Source organism: Esox lucius, chromosome 1, assembly GCF_011004845.1.
Source record: "Esox lucius isolate fEsoLuc1 chromosome 1, fEsoLuc1.pri, whole genome shotgun sequence".
NCBI lineage: Eukaryota > Metazoa > Chordata > Actinopteri > Esociformes > Esocidae > Esox > Esox lucius.
Window position 1 is genome coordinate 14,702,909 of NC_047569.1, and position 21,682 is coordinate 14,724,590.

Consider the following 21,682-nt stretch of genomic DNA (forward strand, 5'->3'; position numbering starts at 1 on the left):
TGAAACAAATGAATTATATGACACAATTTTAACAAAATAGGTCCATTTGAATTTGATTTTGTTTTATTAACAATAAATTACATCTTACAAAATGAAATGACAATTATTGAGTAATTATTATTTCATCACCTATTAAACATTCAAGGTTTCCAGTATACATAAACTCATCATACACACACACCCATATCAATGCCATCCAGTGCTGTCAGTGTGCTCTTACATTCTTTGCTGACTCTTTAGGACCGGGTGTGTGTGCAGGGGTTTTGGCGTTGGACTGGTTGTGCAGGAATTCCTTGTGTACGTGTGTGTGTGCTTGTGTGTGTGTGTGCGTGTGTGTGGCGTGTCGGTACTTGCTTGAGGACTGGCCCCCTTAACACATGTCCAGTGTTTATTTAAAGCCTGTTATTCTGTAGTGCTCATCTTGTCCATTTATGAACCTCCTGCCCAATATTGAGCCGTTATGTCATTGTTCTATTTAGAGTTAAATGAGACATTCATAGTCAATTTCCAGTCCATGCCTGTTGACCTGTTGTTAAACCCTGTTCTTTTTTCAAAAGAGGAGTGGCTCTAAACAAAAGGGTGGATCATCAAGCCAGTTCTGGGAGTTGTGATTCTCTGTAAAAAAAAGCACTTCAAAAGTGAAAGAACAAAACACATCCATGCAAATGAGGCGTGTTCACGATGTATTCACATGCTATTCTCCCACTCATTGCCTCAGTTCTACTAACACTTGCGTAGCTCCAATTCCTTCTTAGCCTTCCTGTGCCGTTTCACTGTTAGTGCTGAATCATTCTTTCTTCTGGAATGTCATTGTGTAAGACATGCAGTGTTTGGTGTTATGGAAGAAAGTTTGTTTGTTTATAAGTGCTTTGATCTTAGGACCAATTAGGGGAGCCTGGGAACCTAAACCCTGGCGCATTTAAACCACCTGAGTTGGGCAAACCATCAACACAGGGTTTGATCCATTTAGTCCAGTAAAGATGGCTGCCAGGGGGTTCCCAGTAATCACTTAAAGGGTAAATGTAATGTGCTTTACACTTCCTCTGACTGGTCACTCCAGGTACCAAAGAAGTTGGAGACTTTGGGGGTTTTCGGGGTACGCCTCCCACCCCTGGAGCCCAATCTGGCCCCTGAAGCAGTGCCCCCTCCCTGGGCTAGGTGGATTCTCTGACACTCCCTAATATTCTGGGCTCGCACCTCCTGGTTCTGGATCTCCTCTACCACCCGACAGGGGAACCAACCCCTCTCTCCATCATGGAGCCTCTCGCCCATCATCCAGCCTGAGGGAGAAGCCAAAGGCAGATTAAACAACAATGACATTTATCATCAGCAGTAAGTCACTAAGTGCTTCAATAGGTACCTAGTCTATAAACCCCAAAGAGCTAGCAACGACAAAATAATTGCTGCCCAGTGGCTAGGTGAAACCTCTGACACACAAAGTGGTTAGCCTCCTAGTGAAGTGACCCGCTAGATCTGTTGTCTCACCATCGTCCGTCCTCTCCAGGATGTTCAGCACATCGGCCATCTCTATGGACAGCTCATCTGGCTCCTGAGACGAGTATGACTGAATGCACTGCACCTGGGGAGAGTCTGACCACACACAATCAGTTTGGTACATAAACATTGAGCTGTGAATAGGGTGCCATCTGCGTGTATGTCTGACCTGGTTGGTGGGTGCTGGTGGACATAAACCGCGTGCGGCGATTTGGCGTAAGGGCACATATCCAACGCAGCTTATCACTCCTGGAGCGAAACATACCGACACACATGGAGATTGTTAAGATTTAATCTGGACCAATGAGAAACAGAAAGTGTACGCCGTGTGTGTGGGTATATGTAGTCCCCTCTGTAATTAATAGGACAGTGAAGCATTTGAAACCTAGCAAAAATCTTACACTGACCCAAAAAAAAAGTTGTTCAAATCATTCAAAAGATGAAAAGCCTTGTTTAGCTCAGAAATCACAAAACAGCCTTGTAAAGAAGAGCTTTTCATTGGAATACAGAAGGAAACTCATCATAATGATAAAAGGAAAGCAACAACTGTCCGACAGGAACTCTCTGCAGGAAGTGGCAACGCATGTGTGAGCCACTAACACCCACAGAAAACTGTATTAGCAGAACTACAGAGGTGACACTGCATAGGAAAACCACTAGCAAGCTTCAAAAAGAGGATGTTCTGGTTGCATTTAGCTAATAATTGCTTAAATGAACCTGCAGGGTTCTTGTAAAATGTCTCATGAGTCAATGAAACAAAGATTAACAGAATAATGGTAAAAGGTAAATGCAGAGAAAAATAAAGTGTCCAAGATCCACCTCATCTGTGAAATATGGTAGAGGGGGTGTCATGGCTGGGCATGCACAGATGTCAGTGTAAGGGACTCATCTATCTTCACTGAGGTAACTGCTGAGAGGCGCAATGGAATTCATTTGGAAGTGTACAGAAAAAATATTTTCCAAACATTCCCAGAAATAGGAGAACAATCTACTAATAGTGTAGTAATTTCTTAACGGTAAAGCCAATTCACAACCAAAATGGAATGACAATACTGTTACATCATTATAACTGCGAAATTTCAAAGCCCACATTTTGAATAATATTCAAGCAAAAAGGTAAGTACACATGTCGTTTTTTTACATATTTGGACACATGTATATGAGCTAAATTCTAACCACATGAATTGATAAAGGTAACCCACTTTAACACATGAAATAAAACTAATTAAACGTGACTACATTTTATGCAATGAAAATAAACAGAAATGTATTTGCCTTATGCAGAAAATGTTAGCAGACTCCTAGATTAACCATAACATAACAGGGCTAAAATTTGAATCAGTTGCATCAAAAGAGGTGGAAATGATTAGGAAATGATTAAAGAGTAACTTGGGACAGGCCAGCCTTCCATAAAGATTCAAAACCTGGTCTGGTTTAGTTGTAACCATATCGGTGTGTGGTAACACATAATGACAAGATCAAAAGACAGAGCAATTCAAAGTGCATCATTTCATTGTCCGAAGGATCATCTTCTACAAAGGATCCTCTACAATAACAACTCCAGACCACTGGCGATCTACACAGGAGAGGTAGTTCCAGCAAATTCAGCCCAACAGCTGACAGAAGTCTCTAAGAACCCCAGGTTACCATCAAGAGATCTACCACAAGGCATCTTGCCACAATCAATGTAGAAGTACATGGGTCAACCGTCAGAAAAAATTGGCCTACATGGAAGGTCAGAAAAAACATAAACTTGTCTTTAAAAAAATTACACTAAATATATGTTCGCCAGACCACACCGGGGTAAAAACCAGAACTATAGGAACAATATGCTCTGGACAAATGTGGGGTGTTTGATAAAATTGCCATAGGCCATTATTGGAGAAAAATAAACATTGTCTTAGAACAGAAGAACCTAATACCAACCATAAAGGATGGAGAAGGTGGCATTATGGTTTGGCACTCCTTTGCAAGTTGACCATCACTGAGTCAATAAATTCCAATAAATGTTGTACCAGAGAATTGTTGAGGAGAATGTGAGGCCATCTTTTAATAAGCTAAAGATGAATCAAACATGGATCTTGCACCTTGTACTTAGTCACTCACATGCTGGAGGTCTTTAGCATATAACTGACAGGCCTGTCCTCCTGATTCTCCAGGAGTTTTAGGTTAAACACATAGGCCAACATCTGGCCTTGATCATCCAGGTCTTCAGTCCTCAACATGGCCCGTGTGCACGAGTCAAGCACCTGGAACTTCTCACCACTGATGATGATGAAACACACACACACACAAACATTCACACACACATGCAAACAAAGCCACATGAGAGCACACAGGACACTTTGGGATTAGTACACTTGTCTGTGTGCAAAATAACATTATATTTGGGTACTGCAATAGAAATTCCCAAACTGAATATGGGTGTGTAATGTGATCCGTGAACCCCAATGACCCCAGTCTGTCTTTGGATACCATGCTGACCTGGAGCTGCGCTTGGTGATCAGCAACAGGTTGTTAAAGAGGAACAGGTAAAGTGGCTGGTAAAGCTTCTTGCTTCGCATGGTCCTGGTGCTCTTGGGCCCGCCCATCTGCTGCACTTCCCCCTTCTTCAGCAGCCAGCGTGAGTGGGAGATCACCGGCACTGACTGGGGCCAGAAGGTCACAAGGTCAGAGTTAAAGTTTAATGAGCAATTATTCACAATTACCTTTGTGTCATTTCAGCAGCATCACTATTTGGCCATAAGGAATATAGCCATCACATATAAGCTGTGGATATGCTTACCTTAGATTTGAACTCCAACGTTTTCTCAATGCTAATGAGTTCTTCTGTACGGCTCATCTTCCTCACACCCTCGTTGCACTCCTTCACAATCTGACAGGGGCCCAAAGAAACACATAGATAAGAAACACATTCCAACACATATTTGAAAGTGTTTTTAGCAGACAACAACTAGGAAGCAAAGGATATGCAAATCTGGAGTACACGGAAGTCAGTGCTGAACCCGTTTTGGAGTGAAACCCTGTGTTTACACATGTGCTATTGTTGTCTCTTCATCAGCTGCTAAACTCACTATAAGAATGATCATTCCATATTAAGACATGCCAGTGCCAGTACTAAATACGACCAACCTGGTAATTGCAAAGACCCAAAATCATGACATGCCCTAAGCTCATGATCATCATAAACACCCCACTTCCACTAATACACTTCAGGCCTTGCCATTTTTCCCAGAATGGTTAGGTGCTGCAAACTGGTTTGGGTACTAATACTTGACCAGCTCCAGTTCTGGACCAAGTCCAAGTCAACCCCATCCCTTTGTACCTGCTCCAGCTGCTGGTGAGCTTTGATGGCATTGGCCTCCCTCTCAGAATTCTCCTCAGCTTTCTTCAAAATGTTCTGCAAACACAGCGACATCGGCTCCAAAATATGGATACTATAATGCGGTTTTTACAATGTTCACCCCGTTATTCTAACCCCTCAGTTTAGCCTGCTTTTCCTCGACTCACCTGGACTAACAGTTTGAGCCGTGTGATCCTCTGGAAGGGGAGGATGAGGAAGGACGTGAAGGAGAGGCCTCTGACAGCAGGCTGGTTCTCCAGCTGAGACATGGCCTCACGGAACTGCTGGTTCCCCAGTCTGGACAAAAACAAAAGCATATTGAAACCACAACAGTGACAGCCAACACCAAACAAAATAATTTTCCAATGACAACAGACTTAGTCAATATGTTTTGTCTGACCATAAAGGCCTATACAGCCAGTAAAAAACCTTCAAAAAGTGAAGCTGAATTGGTTACTGCATTCTGCTACCAACCCTTCAGGTAATGGGAAAGGAAACTGTTCCCACATCAAATGTATACTCAGAGAAATAAATGACCACACAGAGTAATCAAGGCTAGTCCACACACATAGATCACATTCATACTATGGGACTTACAGAAAAAACTAAACAGTCTGCTGCATTGTCCCTGTCTTTGCAGTGCCACCAATTGGCCACCAGAGGCCTCCCTGTCTGGTGTTAACCTGATGTCAATAGCAAGCTCACATCTTTCTAAACGTTTTATAAGAATGAAAGGTTTTTGTTTTTGCAACAATCGCCATTGTTAAATTGTGTGACGATGGCTATGTGTAGCCGGTAAGTAATATAGTTGGGAATGAGTAGTGAACCATGAATGGGAAATTCAGAACAAAACAGCTGTTCATCATCCAGAATCTAGGTGACTCACTCAACAGTTACCATGGTTCAATATGTCATTATGGTGATTAATGCTATGATGATGATTGCTATAATCATATTACATAGAACATGTGAGCACATGTTCGAATCAATGTACAATGAACAAAAATATACAGCAACATGTAAGGTGTTGGTCCCATGAGCTGAAAAATAACATCCCACAAATTTTCCATACACTCAAAAAACAGATCTATCAAAGGTGAAGTTCATCGATTAGGGCCTACTGAATGTATTTCAATTAACTGATTGTATTATGACCTGTATCTATTAAGTAACATATTTGAAGTAGTTACATGTCACATTTATATGTTTGTTCTCAGCAATCCAAACACAAAATCTCTTTATACACCATGTTTCATTTCAGGGACCTAAACTCAAAAATTCATATGTTTTGTCTGCGGTTGAATGCGATAGGTTTTGGTCCTGGCTAAGTTCCCATTGCCTCTCAACGATACATCCGTTCTGGTCTGTCCTGTAGTACGGCATGCTTAAGAATATTAAAGTCAGGTATGTGATGATGATGGGGACAGACGTCTAGCGCTTACCACCAACCACACCCTCTGCCACTGACTGGCAACCCAAACTGTATGTCATCCAACCTTGCACTATTCTCTTCTCATTAACAAACACAAACGCTAGCTGTCTCACATACACAAGCATATAAATAGAGGGGGGAAATGTGCGTCATCCAATCAGGGACAGATTAATTCAGTACTTTTCCAAGCAGAGGTGTTCTGTTGTCACCGTAGCCACAGCTCAAGGTTCGTTCTCTCAGGTTCATTATATTCAGCACGTTTCCGTTAAGCAGAAAGTTATATCAGTTATACTGTCAAACAACTGTCACACCCACACGGGGATATCTGTCTTATTCTATACCCATGTACACAGTGCGGTAGCTAAAAGGGAAATTCCAGCCTCTTAAAAGGGCACTGCGAACCTGCGATGAATGGAAACATCTGTTGCATAGACATAACACACGAGAGACCTTCATCAGGCCCACAACACTTCCGGCCTGAATTGTCACAGTTGTACATCCGTGTCATCTTTTGCTTTGGCAAGTATCAAGCCACAACACTCTTCGGAGGGTATGGCCTACTGCCACGTTGCTGAAACACTCACATTCAGCAATGTTAAAGGGAAACCACGGTATGTGAACCAATGTCCATCCCAGACTCTGGATTTGAATCCCAATGTCCATCCCAGACTCTGGGCTTGAATCCCAATGTCCATCCCAGACTCCGGGCTTGAATCCCAATGTCCATCCCAGACTCCGGGCTTGAATCCCAATGTCCATCCCTGACTCCGGGCTTGAATCCCAATGTCCATCCCTGACTCCAGGCTTGAATCCCAATGTCCATCCCAGTCTCCAGGCTTGAATCCCATTGACAGTCTGTTGTATTATTTGAGGAGGGTAGTCCATGAGCTCAGAATGAGGTATCTGCGTTTATTTTATACAGTCTTTTTTGCTCATCTTCATCAATATGTTTTTCAAGAATTCCTCAATATATCTGTTGATTGGGTGATTTGACTTTCATTAAAACATTTTGCAGTCATAATTCACCAATCCAAAGTGCCAGGGTTCCACCCCACCTGAATAGAGTTTAAACCATATATGCTTTTACCCAATTTATCCCTGTATTCTCGACAAACACACGTGGAAATTTAACTCAATCCAAGTAACAAGCACTAATTGAACTTTCAAATGTGAATTTAAAGTAATGATCTGTGATGGGCATTAAACAAAGTTTGTCATTGTTACCAAGACTAATCACTTCCACACCATTGTTACTGTAGACCTTACACCACATATTGAAGTGCTGTAGAAACTAGTGTTAGGGGTACCCACAGAATGCGTCGGTAGTTCTTCTCCTGGTACACCTGGTTGATTACATAGGTGATGAAGACATGGAAGTGCTTGACGGCGTGTTCGTAGACGATGTCACACACCTCTGAGATCTGAATGGATTCTTCTATACGGTTCTCAAGGTCCATCAGGAACCTTAGGAAGGATGTATTACAAGACATCATCAGCAAAGAATAGGTGAATAAAGATTGCAGTGCAACTATTACAATACAGCTCCGGAAAAAATAAAAAGACCACAGCACCTTTTTCTTTTCTTTCCAAAAAAGTTGAAAAGGAAAGTTTTGAAAGAAGCATTCAATTTGCAGTGGTCTCTTAATTTTAACTCTTCTGATCCTCACTCAAAACTCTTCTGATCCTCACTTTTTTGGAAAAGAAAGAAAAAGGGGCAGTGGTCTCTTAATTTTTCCAGAGCTGTATAACAAGACATTTACCTTTGACCTCAAGAAAGCTTAAAATAGCTCAGGCCTAGTTATAGTCGCCTCGTACCTCTCACTGGCCTTCATCACCTCCTCGATGTTGGAGAACAGGAAGTGCATGTCTGATTGGCTGAGGGTTTGGACCAGTTGTGGATTCTTCAGGAAGTGGGTCTCTAATAATTCCAAACTCTTGTAGTAGGAGGCCTCTGAGGTCACCAGTTCAAACATGGCCTGTAGAATACAGTTAGGATAAGCTTACACTCTCTGACCTTTCACTGTTGAGTTTTTACTTTGACCCCTCTCTCTCTGATCCACACTTGATGAATCTGGTACCTAACTGCCCACTCAGTGATTTGGAATGCAACTTTTGTTTTATGCACGCATCATCTTTATGTCTCTATCGCTCATGTGCTCTGCTGCATCATCCTTCCACAGTGTGAACTTTGACATCTCACCTCCTGTATGATGACCTCTCGCTGGGGCAGCTGGGTGAGCAGGCCACTCTGCTGCACGACCTCCAGGTTTTGCCACAGGCTGAGAGAGCGGGAGTTGTTCCTCAGCTGCAGCTGCAGGGCCGGTGGGGATGTCGCTCCCGACCCCGCACTGACCCCAGAGGTCAACCCATCCTGCTGCCGCCGCTGCTCAATCTCCTGCTGCTTGGAGGTGTCCCGGTACTCCTGGTACAGGAAAGCTGGAGGAGCAGTGAGTGACACAGTGGTGAGAAAAGGGAACCAATACAAAACCACATGAGACAGAGGACATGATGGTTACGTTTAGGAGGATGATGACTCGCAAGCTAATGGTTTTCAGCTCTTTAAGATATCAATAATGTATGTTACGTAGACCAATTTTGTCCTACTAAAGAATTACATACATTACTACAAAAATAATAATTAAATTGGTGCTTTTATATTTAAATAAATGATGGATTTTAGGATAAAAGCAATTATTATCAACTTTCTGTCATTTAATTTTTTATGTATTAATATGAGTTACATACCTTTGATTTTGGGTATAAATTGTAGTGTTTAAATTCTGGCTCAGAACCTGAGGCCAAACCTAATTGCCGGCCCTTGTCATATATAGCCTATTAATCAGAACCCACCCACAATCCCCCCACTTATTCCAGTTTAATCCAAAAGAGGATTACATAGTAGATATTTCCACCCTGATAAACATGGGGGTTATTTATAGAGGTAAAGGGAACTTTGAACAGCAGGAATGTGTTGCATAAGCAGTAACATTTCACAGCTCGTCTAGGTGGGCATTTGGACTGACATTTATGTAAGAGAGAAATAAAAAACAGCGATATAAAGAAAGGGTGAGTCTGAAAATAGAGAGAGGTAAGTTGGAGGCAGTAGGAAGAAAGTGCCAAATTTAAACCCCCACAAAAAGCACTTCCTCTTTAGTCATTATACGAATGCATCAGTTCAAAGGACACCCATTTATTTACACCCACAGAACGACGCTCTTAGCCCCTTTTCTGTTCTCATATAAGATCAATATTTAAGAAAAGCTACTTGTTTTTTTAAGGTAACACTTGTCATTGTTACGATATGTCGTTGTTACGAGCAGTTTGTATGTAATAGCAGTGTGCACGTACATTGAACTCTTAAAGTATTTGGACAGTGACCAACGTTTTGCTTTTCTTTCTGTATTCCAGCACTTTGGGTGTTCAGTAAAACACATTTGAACAAATCATCCACATTTTAGGGTGCCAAACATGTTCAGGCAGATTTAAAAGATGTACGACAATAATGTCTCCATACTTGGTTTCATATCCTTTGCATGCAATCACCGGACACTGGGTACCCAGGGCATCAATCAGGGGCTGGATGTAAGAACAGTACCATTGTATTGAATATCTGGCAAAGCGCAGTAATGTCTATCATTAAGAAATATGACACAACTGTGAATCAGTCTAGCCCAGGTTTCCGGGCGAGAAGGGCATTAGTCTGCGTCGACACCATGAGACCTATGGCCATCCTAAAGGAGTTACAGTCGTCCACGACTGAGAGGGAAGAACACTGTGCGTAATGCAACTATAGCCTGGGTGACTTATAAAAGTGTACTTCATGGAAATGTGAAGAAAAAAAACACTTAATTAAATCTTGGCTAGAGATTTCCAGAGGGCATGTGGAAGAATCTGAGACCCGGGAAGGATGGTGATGGTAGCATCATGCTCAGAACACCATCCCTGCCGTGAAGTACAGCTTTGGTAGCATCATGCTATGGGGATGCTTCTGTGTCTCAGGGCCTGGAAGGACAGTGAAGATAGAGGGCAAAATGGATCCAGCAAATACAAAGAAATTCTGGAAGAAAACTTGTTGGTCTATAAGAGCATGACATTTCAGGTTGCAGCTGCCATCAGGAGATGTATCATGACTGAAGACAAGTGAGCAAGTTCAAGTGGCAGCCATACATGCTCAAAACATGACAACGCATTATCTTAAAGATGAGCTGGTATGATCATTCCATCCCTTACTACACTGCTGGTACATGCTAATCTTAGTCACATCTGCCCAAAATATTCTGCAGGCAGGTACTTGTTAGTACACCCTCTTTTTTGTGACTAAATAAGGTTTTTGCACCTGCAGTTCAGTCTGTGGAGTTTGGTTGATGATGTCTTTTGTGTGGTAGTGGCCAACACATCCATGCCCACTTCCTGGAGAGTGTTCTTGATCTGTCAGACCGTTCTTTGGTGGTTTGTTCTTCATTATGACAAAAATTATTTTGTGATCCACTGTGGAGGTATTCATTGATCTAGCAGGCAATTGGCCATTGTTTAGCATTCCCCCACACATTATTTACCAATCAATGTTATTTTGAAATGCTAGATCTCTACAACAACATCACATTCACCCAAGCTCAGTCAAAATTGTGCCAGTGGTGTGTATTTGCAAGACTCATCCCTGAGCATGTATGCCACATCATCACTTTGAGTCAAACAGGGGAAAAGATATAGCGCCACATGCCGTGGATCAATAGACCCCTTACATTCATCCAACTTTCAGCAAATCTGAAGCAGTGGTGTCTGAAATATCAAGCGTGACATACGCCCATACAATAAATATCTATATCTATATTGGGGGGGGACTATAAATATATAGTACCCCCACTGATTTCATTGTGTGGGACACTACGGAGTTTTGACCATAAATGTCTCATCCAGTCTGACTGTAATTTGTGTTAACTTTGGAACAAAGTTTTTTTAATTATAATTAACCTGGACACGGAAACAAGGCATGCTCTTTAATAAACCCACTACCGATTGCTTACAGTCCTGTACCTATTTCACTGTCCCTGCACCTACCTGTAAAAGCCCAACACGTATGTCAGTATGGGACAATACTAGTTTACTTTATGGCGTCTTTAATACATTTTGACTTCTCCATGATTGTGAAAGTCACATGAGTGACCAAAAATATTTAGGAAAAGAAACAGTGAACACATTCACTTCTATTTCTATGGAAACTGAATAGGTGTAATATACACTAATCAGTCCTCCAAGCATTATGCAAATGCATATATATATATACACACAACTGCGTGTGTTTTCACAATTGCATTCATGTGTGTACAGTATAAGCATGGGTGGTTTTGTTGGTCTTTGCACAGGTTGGCGTTCATCATCATCAGACAGAAAATAATGTGATTCATTTCCTGTATTTTAAGGGGGAGGAATCAACCAGAAACCATGCTCCCCTCTATGTTAAACCTTAATGTTAACCTAACCTCTACTACTACCTTATCCAATAAACTTGCCTAACCTTAACCTTAATCCTTACATGCAATCATTTATCTTAAGTTCTTCTTAAAAGCATCAGTTTTGTCAGTAAAATGTAAATATCTTCAATATGTGAATAGTGTAAACTTTTTGTCCCTTTCCATGGATTCAAATGCAACACCTTTCGAGTCAGATACTGTGTCTTAACCACCCACAGGCCATCCTTATCTACCATCCCCAGAAAACCAATGTAACGGTACACAGCATCGCCCTTGAAGGTTGTACCAAACATAACAATATATAATAATATGTGTCCCATATTTACATCCATACGTGTTTTGTCTTATCTATGACACCAAGGCGGTACGGTAGAACGGAAGAACACGAATAGTTGGAGCAGCAGGCAGCAGTAGCTCTGGAGGTTGTGGTGTGGGTGGAAGAGATGTTCCCTCCACCGTGTGTGTTACTGATGGTTTGACTGGCTACGCGTTTCTCACCGATGTTCTTGACAATGTTGATGCGGTGGCAGATGGGTTCTTTTTTTAGCGGTGTTGTGCCCTCCCCTTCTCCATTTCTCTCTAACCTAAGGGGAGAAAATGAAAGAGAGAATGAAAGAGAAAATCGCACATAACAGAATAGCAAAGAGAAGCCTTAGATTACTTCAGTGAAAAAGCACCATTCATCCAAATATTGCATTATCGCAATAATTCAAGGACAATCAAACACTGGTGCCTCTGGGGTTCGTTGAGAGTCAAATTGAGAGCAAATTGGTTAAATAATATGCTTTCATTAACCTGAGTCACTTCAGAGTACATGAGAAAATATTGTCAACAGATGACCCATCTATCCTTTTTCTGACAAACACTCAGCCTATAACAAACATTCCATCATCCGGTTGACTGACATGAACGTTCAAAGTCAATATTTTCATCAAAAAAAATGTATTTAGCAGATACTTGATAGAAGGTGTCGAAAACGGGCAACTCCCGTTAACTGTCATACTAAAAGCACACTAGTTGAAATGCGTCAAGGAAAATGTAATGACCACTTCTCCACCCACGTCCATCTCACCTCGTATGGATATTTCACAGAGCACCTCTTTAGCAAGCTCAATCACTTAAGCACATTACACAGAAATACCTTGCCTGCATCACACTGCACATTCACTAGTGAATTTCAAATGACCACAGTTATCACTTTTGCATTGTGTTTTCTCTGTCCACACTGCACATTACCCACTACCATAACACCCACCCCCACCCCGTCCCAATCCCGCCACAATCCCCTTCCCAATATTCACCTGAGTTTGAAACCGCCTACGTCGGTCACCTCCTCCGCTGGTTTTGGTGACAGTGTGTCCCTTCTGGGCTCCTGAATGGAGCAGGCGACAGCGGTGCGTTCCGAGAGGCGCTCCATGTCTCCAGTGTGCATTCCGTGCGTCCTGTACGGCAGAGCCCTGGGAACAGAGGAGGAGGAAGAGGAGGAGGAAGAGCCCCCACCACACTGTCCGTTTGCTGGGGAACCATCGGCACTCTGCCACCCCGCTCCTTCTCCTCCTCCTCCTCTTCCTCCTCTCCTAGTCCAAAGTGGGGAAAGCTCCCCACTAGGAGGCGCACGTGGGCTCCTCAGCTCCCCGTTGCTTGGCAACTCAGTTCCGGAATGGGGTGGATGCGGAGAGGTTGGCGTACTAGACATTAAAGGAAGAAACAGTAGTAAGTAGCTGTAGTGGAAAAAAACAAGCGATGTCTCTACTCACAGTGCAGATGACGAGGGTTATACATTGACACTGTCCCGCATTCAGACACAGCTATTTCTAGACACAAAATACACTATGGCACAAAGTGTAGAGTCCTGTTTTGTCCTTCTCTTGGATCATATTTCACGCAACAGAGTGGCAAATCATAAAAGACGCGCCGGTTGCTTTGAAGTTTGAAGAGTGTGTTTTCGCGTGTTTCTGCGTGTGACTGGCTGGGTGTGTTTGACTTAGCCTTGGCTGGGTTTTGGGCGAAGCTTACCGTTTTGCCCGTGGTGATAGAGAAGGTTTCTGGAGAACAGGGACACCGAGGGAGCTGTTGCCTGACCCACTGGCTGGGCTGGGCTCTGGGCCAGGCCTCGGAGAGCGTGCAGGGCCTTGAGGAGGGAAAGGTAGAGCGAGGATAAGTAAGGATTAAGGGAAAAGTGGTGATTGGTCAAAGAGGGCACAGTACACGAAGGACACGGAAATGAAAACACCTAAGTAGTCTTTATCTTTATCTATATTTTTGTTATATTACCAATGTACACACGCACAATCCCAGACACACACACACACACACACATGCACACTCACAAAGACTCCTTTGAGGACAGAGCAGACTGCCAGGTAGCCATGACTCTGGATCCCTCTGTAGACTGTAGAATGTGTTACCCTAGCTAGGGCAGCCTCCATAGCTGGACTGAGAGGGTCTGTGAGTTTCAGGCAGATTACTGTACCCAGGGACACGTGAATAAATGTGTTTTCCTCCCCGTGCTAAACTGGTCCGTGTTGTGTTTTCCTAGAAGCTGCAACACTGACTAACATTCCACAGGGATTTGATTTTCATCTGGCAAACTGGCATTAAGTGGGTGTGTTAAGTGTTTTACTCAAACAATGAAAGTTCGATTAGTCAGCTGTACGTACTCAATAAAGAGCTGGGTGATTCCAATTTAAAGATAGGGACGATAGTTGATGTGCCTACTATTGTCATACACAATGAAACAACAGAACAACATTATATTTTGAAAGGCACAAACACAATGGACACCAGGGGTGGTTGCATTTTTGTTGGCTATCAGAGTACTCGTGAAAACTTCCTGCTTGGCAACTCAGACGAACCATAATAACAACTCTTCGAAAAAGAGCAGAGCTTGCAGATGTTTATAACCGTGTTCATAAACCATGAACATAATTAAACATCATAACTCACGGGAATAAAGCTAGTAGTTCCTCCTGACCATGTGACCTGTTCAGGATAAACTCCTGTCCCAATCAGGAGTTCATAAGATCCATTACAAGGCACCTAATTCCCAGTGGTAATGAAAAGAATGTTGGTTTATCGAGCCAGTGTTGCATAGCTTCTAGATGAGACTGCTGTAGTCTACATTTTACAACTAAATCCAGTGTTCATAATGAAAGGCTTTAGGGATTAAATGAGAATATCACATTCCTTCAATTGGAATACATTCCTTTGGCCTTGCTAAATATCTATCCACTTTTCTTTGCTCTAATATCCTGGGACTAAGGGAATGCGGGGAATGGAGGAGGAAGAGGATTAGATGGGGTTGTATTTTTCAGGACCATCCAGTCTCTGAGATTACCTGCTGTATTAGGGGGACAACTGCATCCAAATGTTTATGGTTCTTGTTGTAAGCAGTATTGCTTATGTATAGTAATGGGTTCATTTCAGTAAATGCTTCAGTTCACAGAGGTTGGACAGTGCCACTGTTGATCTAAGACCACATGAAGTAAAGGCACCTGGTGTTCTATATACTGGGCACTATATAAAAGTCCTTTGTGATGATCCAGGTGTCTGTAAAATTGAAAAAGGAAATAGTCCTTGGAAACACACTTTGCACTTTGCTCTGCTGGGGTTTTTGTTCATTGCATAACTGTGAAGAGTAAATTGGCAAACACGTTCTTATACAGTAGCCTACCAGCCAGGCCAAAATATTTCTTAAGTTGTATTCTATGACCACGTGTCCACTCCATACTGCCCTGAAAACCTACTTATCACTCAGTTAGTTCACATATTCACACACCTCAAAAGCCAGTCCAGTCACATATAAGGGCTCTCACAGCACATGATCAAAGCAACAGACAGGAACAGAGCATTCAATAGCCAGCCCACAAAACTCACATGTACTGGAAGATCATCCAAAACGACTTACTAGACAGTCCATGCAATGAGTCGTGTACTTTTTAAGTTCAACATTGATTGAAGAGCTCATGAGGATCTAATAAGTTTAAAAAAATGTTGGACAACAAGCATAAATAAAGAACTCTTGAATAGAGATAATGTCTCCCATAAGTATAGTCATAACCGGCCTGCACTAGAATTTAATATCAAAGGACTCAATATCAACGTTTTAAAACACATTTTCATAGGGACATTTACTTAGGAAAAATATTTCTATTGATCTAATTTTAATGGTCCTATACAAGTTTTACGACTTAGCCTTGTTTATATGGCACCTGACATTCTGGACCTAACTAGTGATGTATAAATAAATTTCCCTCACACACCCTGAACGCCTATCTATCCTGGGCAAAGTTTATCAAACACCAAGTAAGAGTATTGTAGAAATTATGTGGTAAGAAAGGTTTAAATGGTCTAAAGGAAAATGTCATCAGTTTACATCCTGTGGTTTGATTGTTTTCAGAAGTCTTTAAAAGACTCATTCACATAAACATCATGTTTCAAAATAATGCCTTTTTCTAAACATTAAGTAGCTTTTATTGTCCTTATCATTCTGGGTGTTTCCAAATGCCTGTTTTAGTAAATTCCTACAACTCTCAATATAGCTGATTGGAGTGGAAGGGTGTCAGCGTTAAGGAAATAGATTAATATAATACATGATTAATAAACGTTATAGCTAACATTATTGCCCTCTGGGTAAATAATCACTACATACACAATTACTTAACGCTGTAGCTAACATTACTGCAGCTTACATTACTGCCCTCTGGGTAAGTAATGTCTACATACATAATTAATTTACGCTGTAGCTAACATTACTGCCCTCCCGATAATCCTGCTCAAATGATTACATCAAGATGTGCATCCCATGCCAGTGGGACAGTAGCGATGTGTTGATGGCGGTAGCTGAAGTGGCCCTAAAGTGGCTTTGAACATTGTCACAGTGATTATTTAGACTACCTTTTTACAGTCTACTGTTGTTATGAGTTGAGATGGGAGCCTGCCAGGAGCCGTACACCCAGGCACTGGAGGACAATCTCTGAATGTTCTCACAGTGTGGCGAGGGAAGTAATGTTGCTAACGTTAGCGTGGCATCTCGCAATGATTGGTTCATTGAGTGATTTTGTTGAGGACGCCACTCTGTTGTTATCAGTGGATGTATCGACGACGGATTCTGACTGAAATACCTGTCCATCGATGAGAATGCACTGCAGAAACGTTTGTTTATTCTTAAAGTGAACCGTTATCAACCTGATAAACCCACTGGATGCAGTGCAGAGATTGAAACGATACGTCTAGTTAGTGAAATACGTTACGAGGACATCAACTTCCTGCGGACGGAGCGGAATGTGGCCAAAGATATAAAGAAACGGTACTCTAAACTGAACAATATAGCGGCTTAGAAATGAAGTTGGGAACCACTTTTCCATCATAATCATTATACAAATGTTTTCCCCATTTAGATGGCACATGTGGTCGCACAAAGAATGGTGCACCAAATGAACAAAGATATTGTCAGAGTCAGATTTTGGTTTGTGGGAGAAAAGAAGAACAGGGTGAAAATGTAAGTCTCGTATTATGACATGATTTAAAGTGGTGAATTAACTTCACATACGTGCTGTTTTGGTTAGCTTTATGTAATCATATGCTAAACAATAACGTTTTAATATTTTCCCTGGGAAAACATGAAAACAGATTTTAGGTGTATTTTAATGGCAGCAATTCTCCTATAGAATGCCTGTAGGTTGGAAGATGTCAAAGCCGGGTATCTAACAATACTGGTCTTACAGACTGAGTCACTCAGATGTTTTAAAAACAAAACGTGTTTTTAAACAATGAAGCCAGTTCCTCTGGTTTCATTACCTTGAATGGCCAAGCGCCAAGCCCATGCGGCACAACTGCTCCAGTTCTGCTGTCAGTTGAACATCTGACAATAACAACAGTAAGTCCCCAGACAAACTGGTTGGCTGAAAGAGGTCAGGGGTGCTTGTGTCCAATGGGATATAAAGATATCCAGTTACTTTAAAGCAACTCATCTTTAAACTCCATCATTTAGGGAATTCAATAAAGTTACACATACTCCCAGACTTTTCTAAAACTGCTTTAGACATTGGACTAATTGATTAGGATTCCATGCTACCTGATATTTTCCTAAGTAATATCAGTCTATTGTAGCACACTAAAGGTGGTCACACCATGGTTACCATCAAAATAAAAACCTACAAACACTAGATGCTATACAATGAGAGAAGGCTTTTTGTACACTTTGTTACTATATTATTGGTTCCTATCTAAACTATGTTGGAAGTTTTCGCTTTAACAGGAAATCATCTCTCTATGAAGTAATTAAAACATTACTATGTTGTTCAGATCATCATCAGACATTACATGAAAAGGTGAAATATGTAGTAGAAGCTTTTATCCACAATAAATTACAGCACTGCCTGCATATGTTTTTTCACATGTAATTCAACACATATGGGAATATGTTTTTGTTAAATAGATGCAGAGCATATCTGTGAGTCCCTAACCCAGAGACCCAAACCTAGAGTCACTAATCCAGAGTCACTATCCCAGAGTCTCTAACCCAGAGCCACAAACCTGCTATAAAATTGGGCATAACATTTTTATAATCATGGCCCAATAATAAAGTTATAAATTATTCAGTTAAAGCTGATTATCAGGTGATAGGTGATGATTATAGCTGCAATGCAATACAAAGAAGCCACTGTTGAAATATATCTATCATACGTGGATTTGTACTTGGTGAAGGAGTAACATCTGCCCATAAGGAAATAATACTAAAATAATTTTATGACTCCAATTTGGCTCCATAACACACATCTCAAACACACTTTAGATAGGGACATTTTCCTAGAAATACCAATCCAGTGATAATTGTATTGCAATATGCTACAAAATGCTATAGCATGTATGCTCTTAGACATTTCTTTGTATCATCATCCTTTTCAGATGTACTAGCCCCCATAAAAACATTTTGAAAAGTTCACTAGCTAATAAGAACAGATTTTAGAATTTCTAAATGAAATTTGAACAATTACCGGCAAGTGTTGATGTGAAACATTAACAAATATAGTATGTACCTATAAACATTTACATAGCAATTGACTTGGCTTTGACTGTATGAAGGAGATGGTAATTTTTTAAGTGGGATTGTGACTCAAAAGGCAAAGATGCTTTGAGAAACAATGAGTGGGTTAGGGCTCGGAAGAGGCCTATTCTATACTTACTTTCGAGATCTGACGAGGCCAGCCTCTTCTTTCTCATGGAGCGGTAGAAGCGGGAGTTCCTGCGAATGGGAGTGATGATCCGGCCGTCATCTTCCGAGTCCTCCTCATGGTTGCTAGGGTGCACCGGCGCAGCGGGCCTCTTCTCTTGGGGCTCTGACTGCTTTTGACCCCATAAGACCCTGAACAGTGCCGTCATCGCAACCGGTGGCCAGTTCCCTTGGGTTGTTGCGCGGTCCCAGTCCCTCTCCTCAGATCTGGAACGATGGGGTAGTCCCTGTAAGGTTTGGCTGCAGGACAATAGAGTCCATCAAACGTTAGCCTGAATCCAGGAGAAAATCCATCTTTTTCAAGCACAAGTCACGGCTAAGTAGCACAACAACAGCAGCAGCAACACAAAACAGACCTCGGTGTGCTGTGTCAAATAGGTCAGTGAATGCAGAGCTACTTGCTCACAGAGGCCAAATTAGTCTTACCCCGCTCCCTCTCTCTCTCTCTCTCTCTCTCTCTCCCTCACTCCCTCTCTCTCTTCCCTCCTCTCACTCCACCCCTCTATCTTCCCTCCCCCCGCCTGAGGGCCAGGAGTGTTGTTAGTTACCCACACAGCCACAGAGCCAATGGAAGCCAGCCCCCCCTCTCCCTAAGCTATAATGCTCTTCTTAACTTTCCCTCCCTTCCTCCCTTCCCCTCCCTTCCTTCCTCCCCTCCCTCTGACCCCCCCCCCCCCCCCCCCGCCATAATGTATGGAATGCCAAAAGACATTCCAGAGTTTGAACTGGTCTCACCTGCATTCCCGCCCCACTGTGCCCTGCCCTGGGAACCAGAAAAGCCACTCACCTGTACTAAGGAATTCAGGAGCACAACCATCACTGATCACTTTTTTTCTGATATGTCGCTCCTCTGGGGATCTTCAGTGTATTCCTCAGGTGCGTATTCTCCTGTGTGGGGTTAGTCACTCCACACACAACATGCTGGACATCAGCACACCTGCCTGGTCCCCCACAGGTCCTCCAGTGAGGTGCCAAACGACGCGTACAGTGTCTTGTGGCAGGTGACAGCCACTCTGAACCCGGGCACAGCTTCCTTCCTTACCTAGTCACCTGACCGAGGAAGTTCAAAGTTCCATCTCAGTGTCTCCGGTCTGCAGTTACAGCCCCTTTATGACACAAAGCAAGGAAAGAGACACAACAATGCTGTGCCATATAAGCAGTGAGCTCCATCAAACATCCTCCACGTAATCTGACTGCGGCTCAAACACATTTACACAACACATGAAAGATAGGGGAGGGAAGGCTGAGAGAGTGATGGTAAAACCTAATTGAATCCGCATACCGAATACAGCCATGCACATCTTTGACTCACATTATGTCCTAATCATCCAACCACAATCACGTTTGCATAACTGGGAGTGATTCTGACATCTAATTATGGACTACAGGCGCATTAAGCCACGCAGATCTTCTAATAATAATAACAGAAACAATCTCACGTCACACTGGTAGCATGACAATCAAAGATTGATTAGTCTCCACACTCTCTGTCAGACTCGCCCTACTGACTCCTCTCAGACAGGCATGGGGTGTGGGTATGAATCACAAAGCTGTGGTGACTGCCCAACCATTTGTATGATCGAGTGAGATGAAGGGCTAAACATATGTTGTCATAAGATCTAACATTCTCTTCCTGGTCTGACGGAGGAGGCCATTCCCTATAGGTAAATATGGACTTGAGCAGTGTTTGAATAGAAAGAGAGGAGGAGAGGTACAGTACAAAGAAGAGACCGAGAGGGATGTTAAAGTGGAATCTCAGATCACTGATTAGAGTAGGGCTGTTTACTTACTAACCTCTTTTTATCAACAGTTTGTTAAACTGGTTGGTTTCTAAGCTGATAGATAGACATTGTGTCAGGCGTGCAATAGAGTTACACCCAACCATATCATGAAAAAACTAAACTGTGTTTTTGATACATTGGGTGGAATGAGGTGGAAACAGAGCTGCACTTTCTTGTCTGCTGCCAAATGCGAGACAAGATAAGATAAAACATTTTCCGCCAAAATCACATTGACCCACATATCATTTAAATTCCTCTCTCAAACATGGCTAAATTCTATTATTAGATTTAATGAATGGGTGGTTACAGAAGCAAGATTTGTAAACCATTGTTATGACAGAAGGGGCAACCAATGGAATATAAACCCCACTGTAAACACAACCGATTAACTAATGAATTATTAATACATTTTCCCTTCCTATTTATACTCATAACTATGTGCATATTGTTAATATAAATATGTATATAACTAAATAATATAACATGTGAAATACTTTATGGTTTTAAAACCGTTGTGTGTTGTCTTTACTCAGTATTTACTGTTTTTGGTTGTAATTTCAGTTTCCACTTTTGTAGTTTATTATATATTTTCTATTTTTAATCACTTGGTTCGGCAATGTAATAAAATGTTTCCCACACCAAAAATGCCTCTAACTGTAAATTTAGTTTTGAGAGAGACAAGTGTGTGTATGTGTAAGTGTCTGTGTGAGAGTGAAAGAGAGATTAGAGAGGGAAGCCCGGTCTGTGTCATTTGGTTCAGTTTAGCAAGGATTTATTTGACTCAGTACACTGTTAAAATTCCACACCTGAGGCTTGATGAATATACAGTATTGTGCAACAGATAATTCAACTTTAAAGTCATTGAACAAGTATTACAACGAAATGCAGTTAGCATCTAACCAGAAGTTAGAGTATTAAGTATGTATA

General features: G+C 41.9%; 1 protein-coding gene across 1 annotated transcript; it reads right to left on the reverse strand.

Moving 5' to 3' along the window:
- Positions 1 to 41: 41 nt before the first annotated feature.
- On the reverse strand, positions 42 to 19,974 carry ngef (neuronal guanine nucleotide exchange factor). The gene is made up of 16 exons (XM_013136892.4): positions 19,762 to 19,974; positions 18,928 to 19,214; positions 13,757 to 13,871; positions 13,042 to 13,428; positions 12,239 to 12,324; positions 8,470 to 8,705; positions 8,085 to 8,245; positions 7,581 to 7,733; positions 5,005 to 5,134; positions 4,820 to 4,894; positions 4,280 to 4,369; positions 3,979 to 4,142; positions 3,601 to 3,759; positions 1,664 to 1,743; positions 1,486 to 1,590; positions 42 to 1,280 (listed from the first exon to the last, which is right to left on the reverse strand). The coding sequence occupies exons 2-16, from the start codon at positions 19,121 to 19,123 to the stop codon at positions 1,033 to 1,035; spliced, it is 2,385 nt and encodes a 794-aa protein (XP_012992346.2). The 5' UTR covers positions 19,124 to 19,214; positions 19,762 to 19,974; the 3' UTR covers positions 42 to 1,032.
- Positions 19,975 to 21,682: the final 1,708 nt, after the last annotated feature.

Excerpts from the sequence above, each read along its gene's own strand:
- ngef (XM_013136892.4), bottom strand. The coding sequence starts at position 19,123 with ATGACGGCACTGTTCAGGGTCTTATGGGGTCAAAAGCAGTCAGAGCCC. Across the intron at positions 12,325-13,041 it reads GTAGGCGGTTTCAAACTCAG|GTTAGAGAGAAATGGAGAAG; the intron begins GTGAATATTGGG and ends TTCTCCCCTTAG. Across the intron at positions 3,760-3,978 it reads ATCACCAAGCGCAGCTCCAG|TGGTGAGAAGTTCCAGGTGC; the intron begins GTCAGCATGGTA and ends CATCATCATCAG.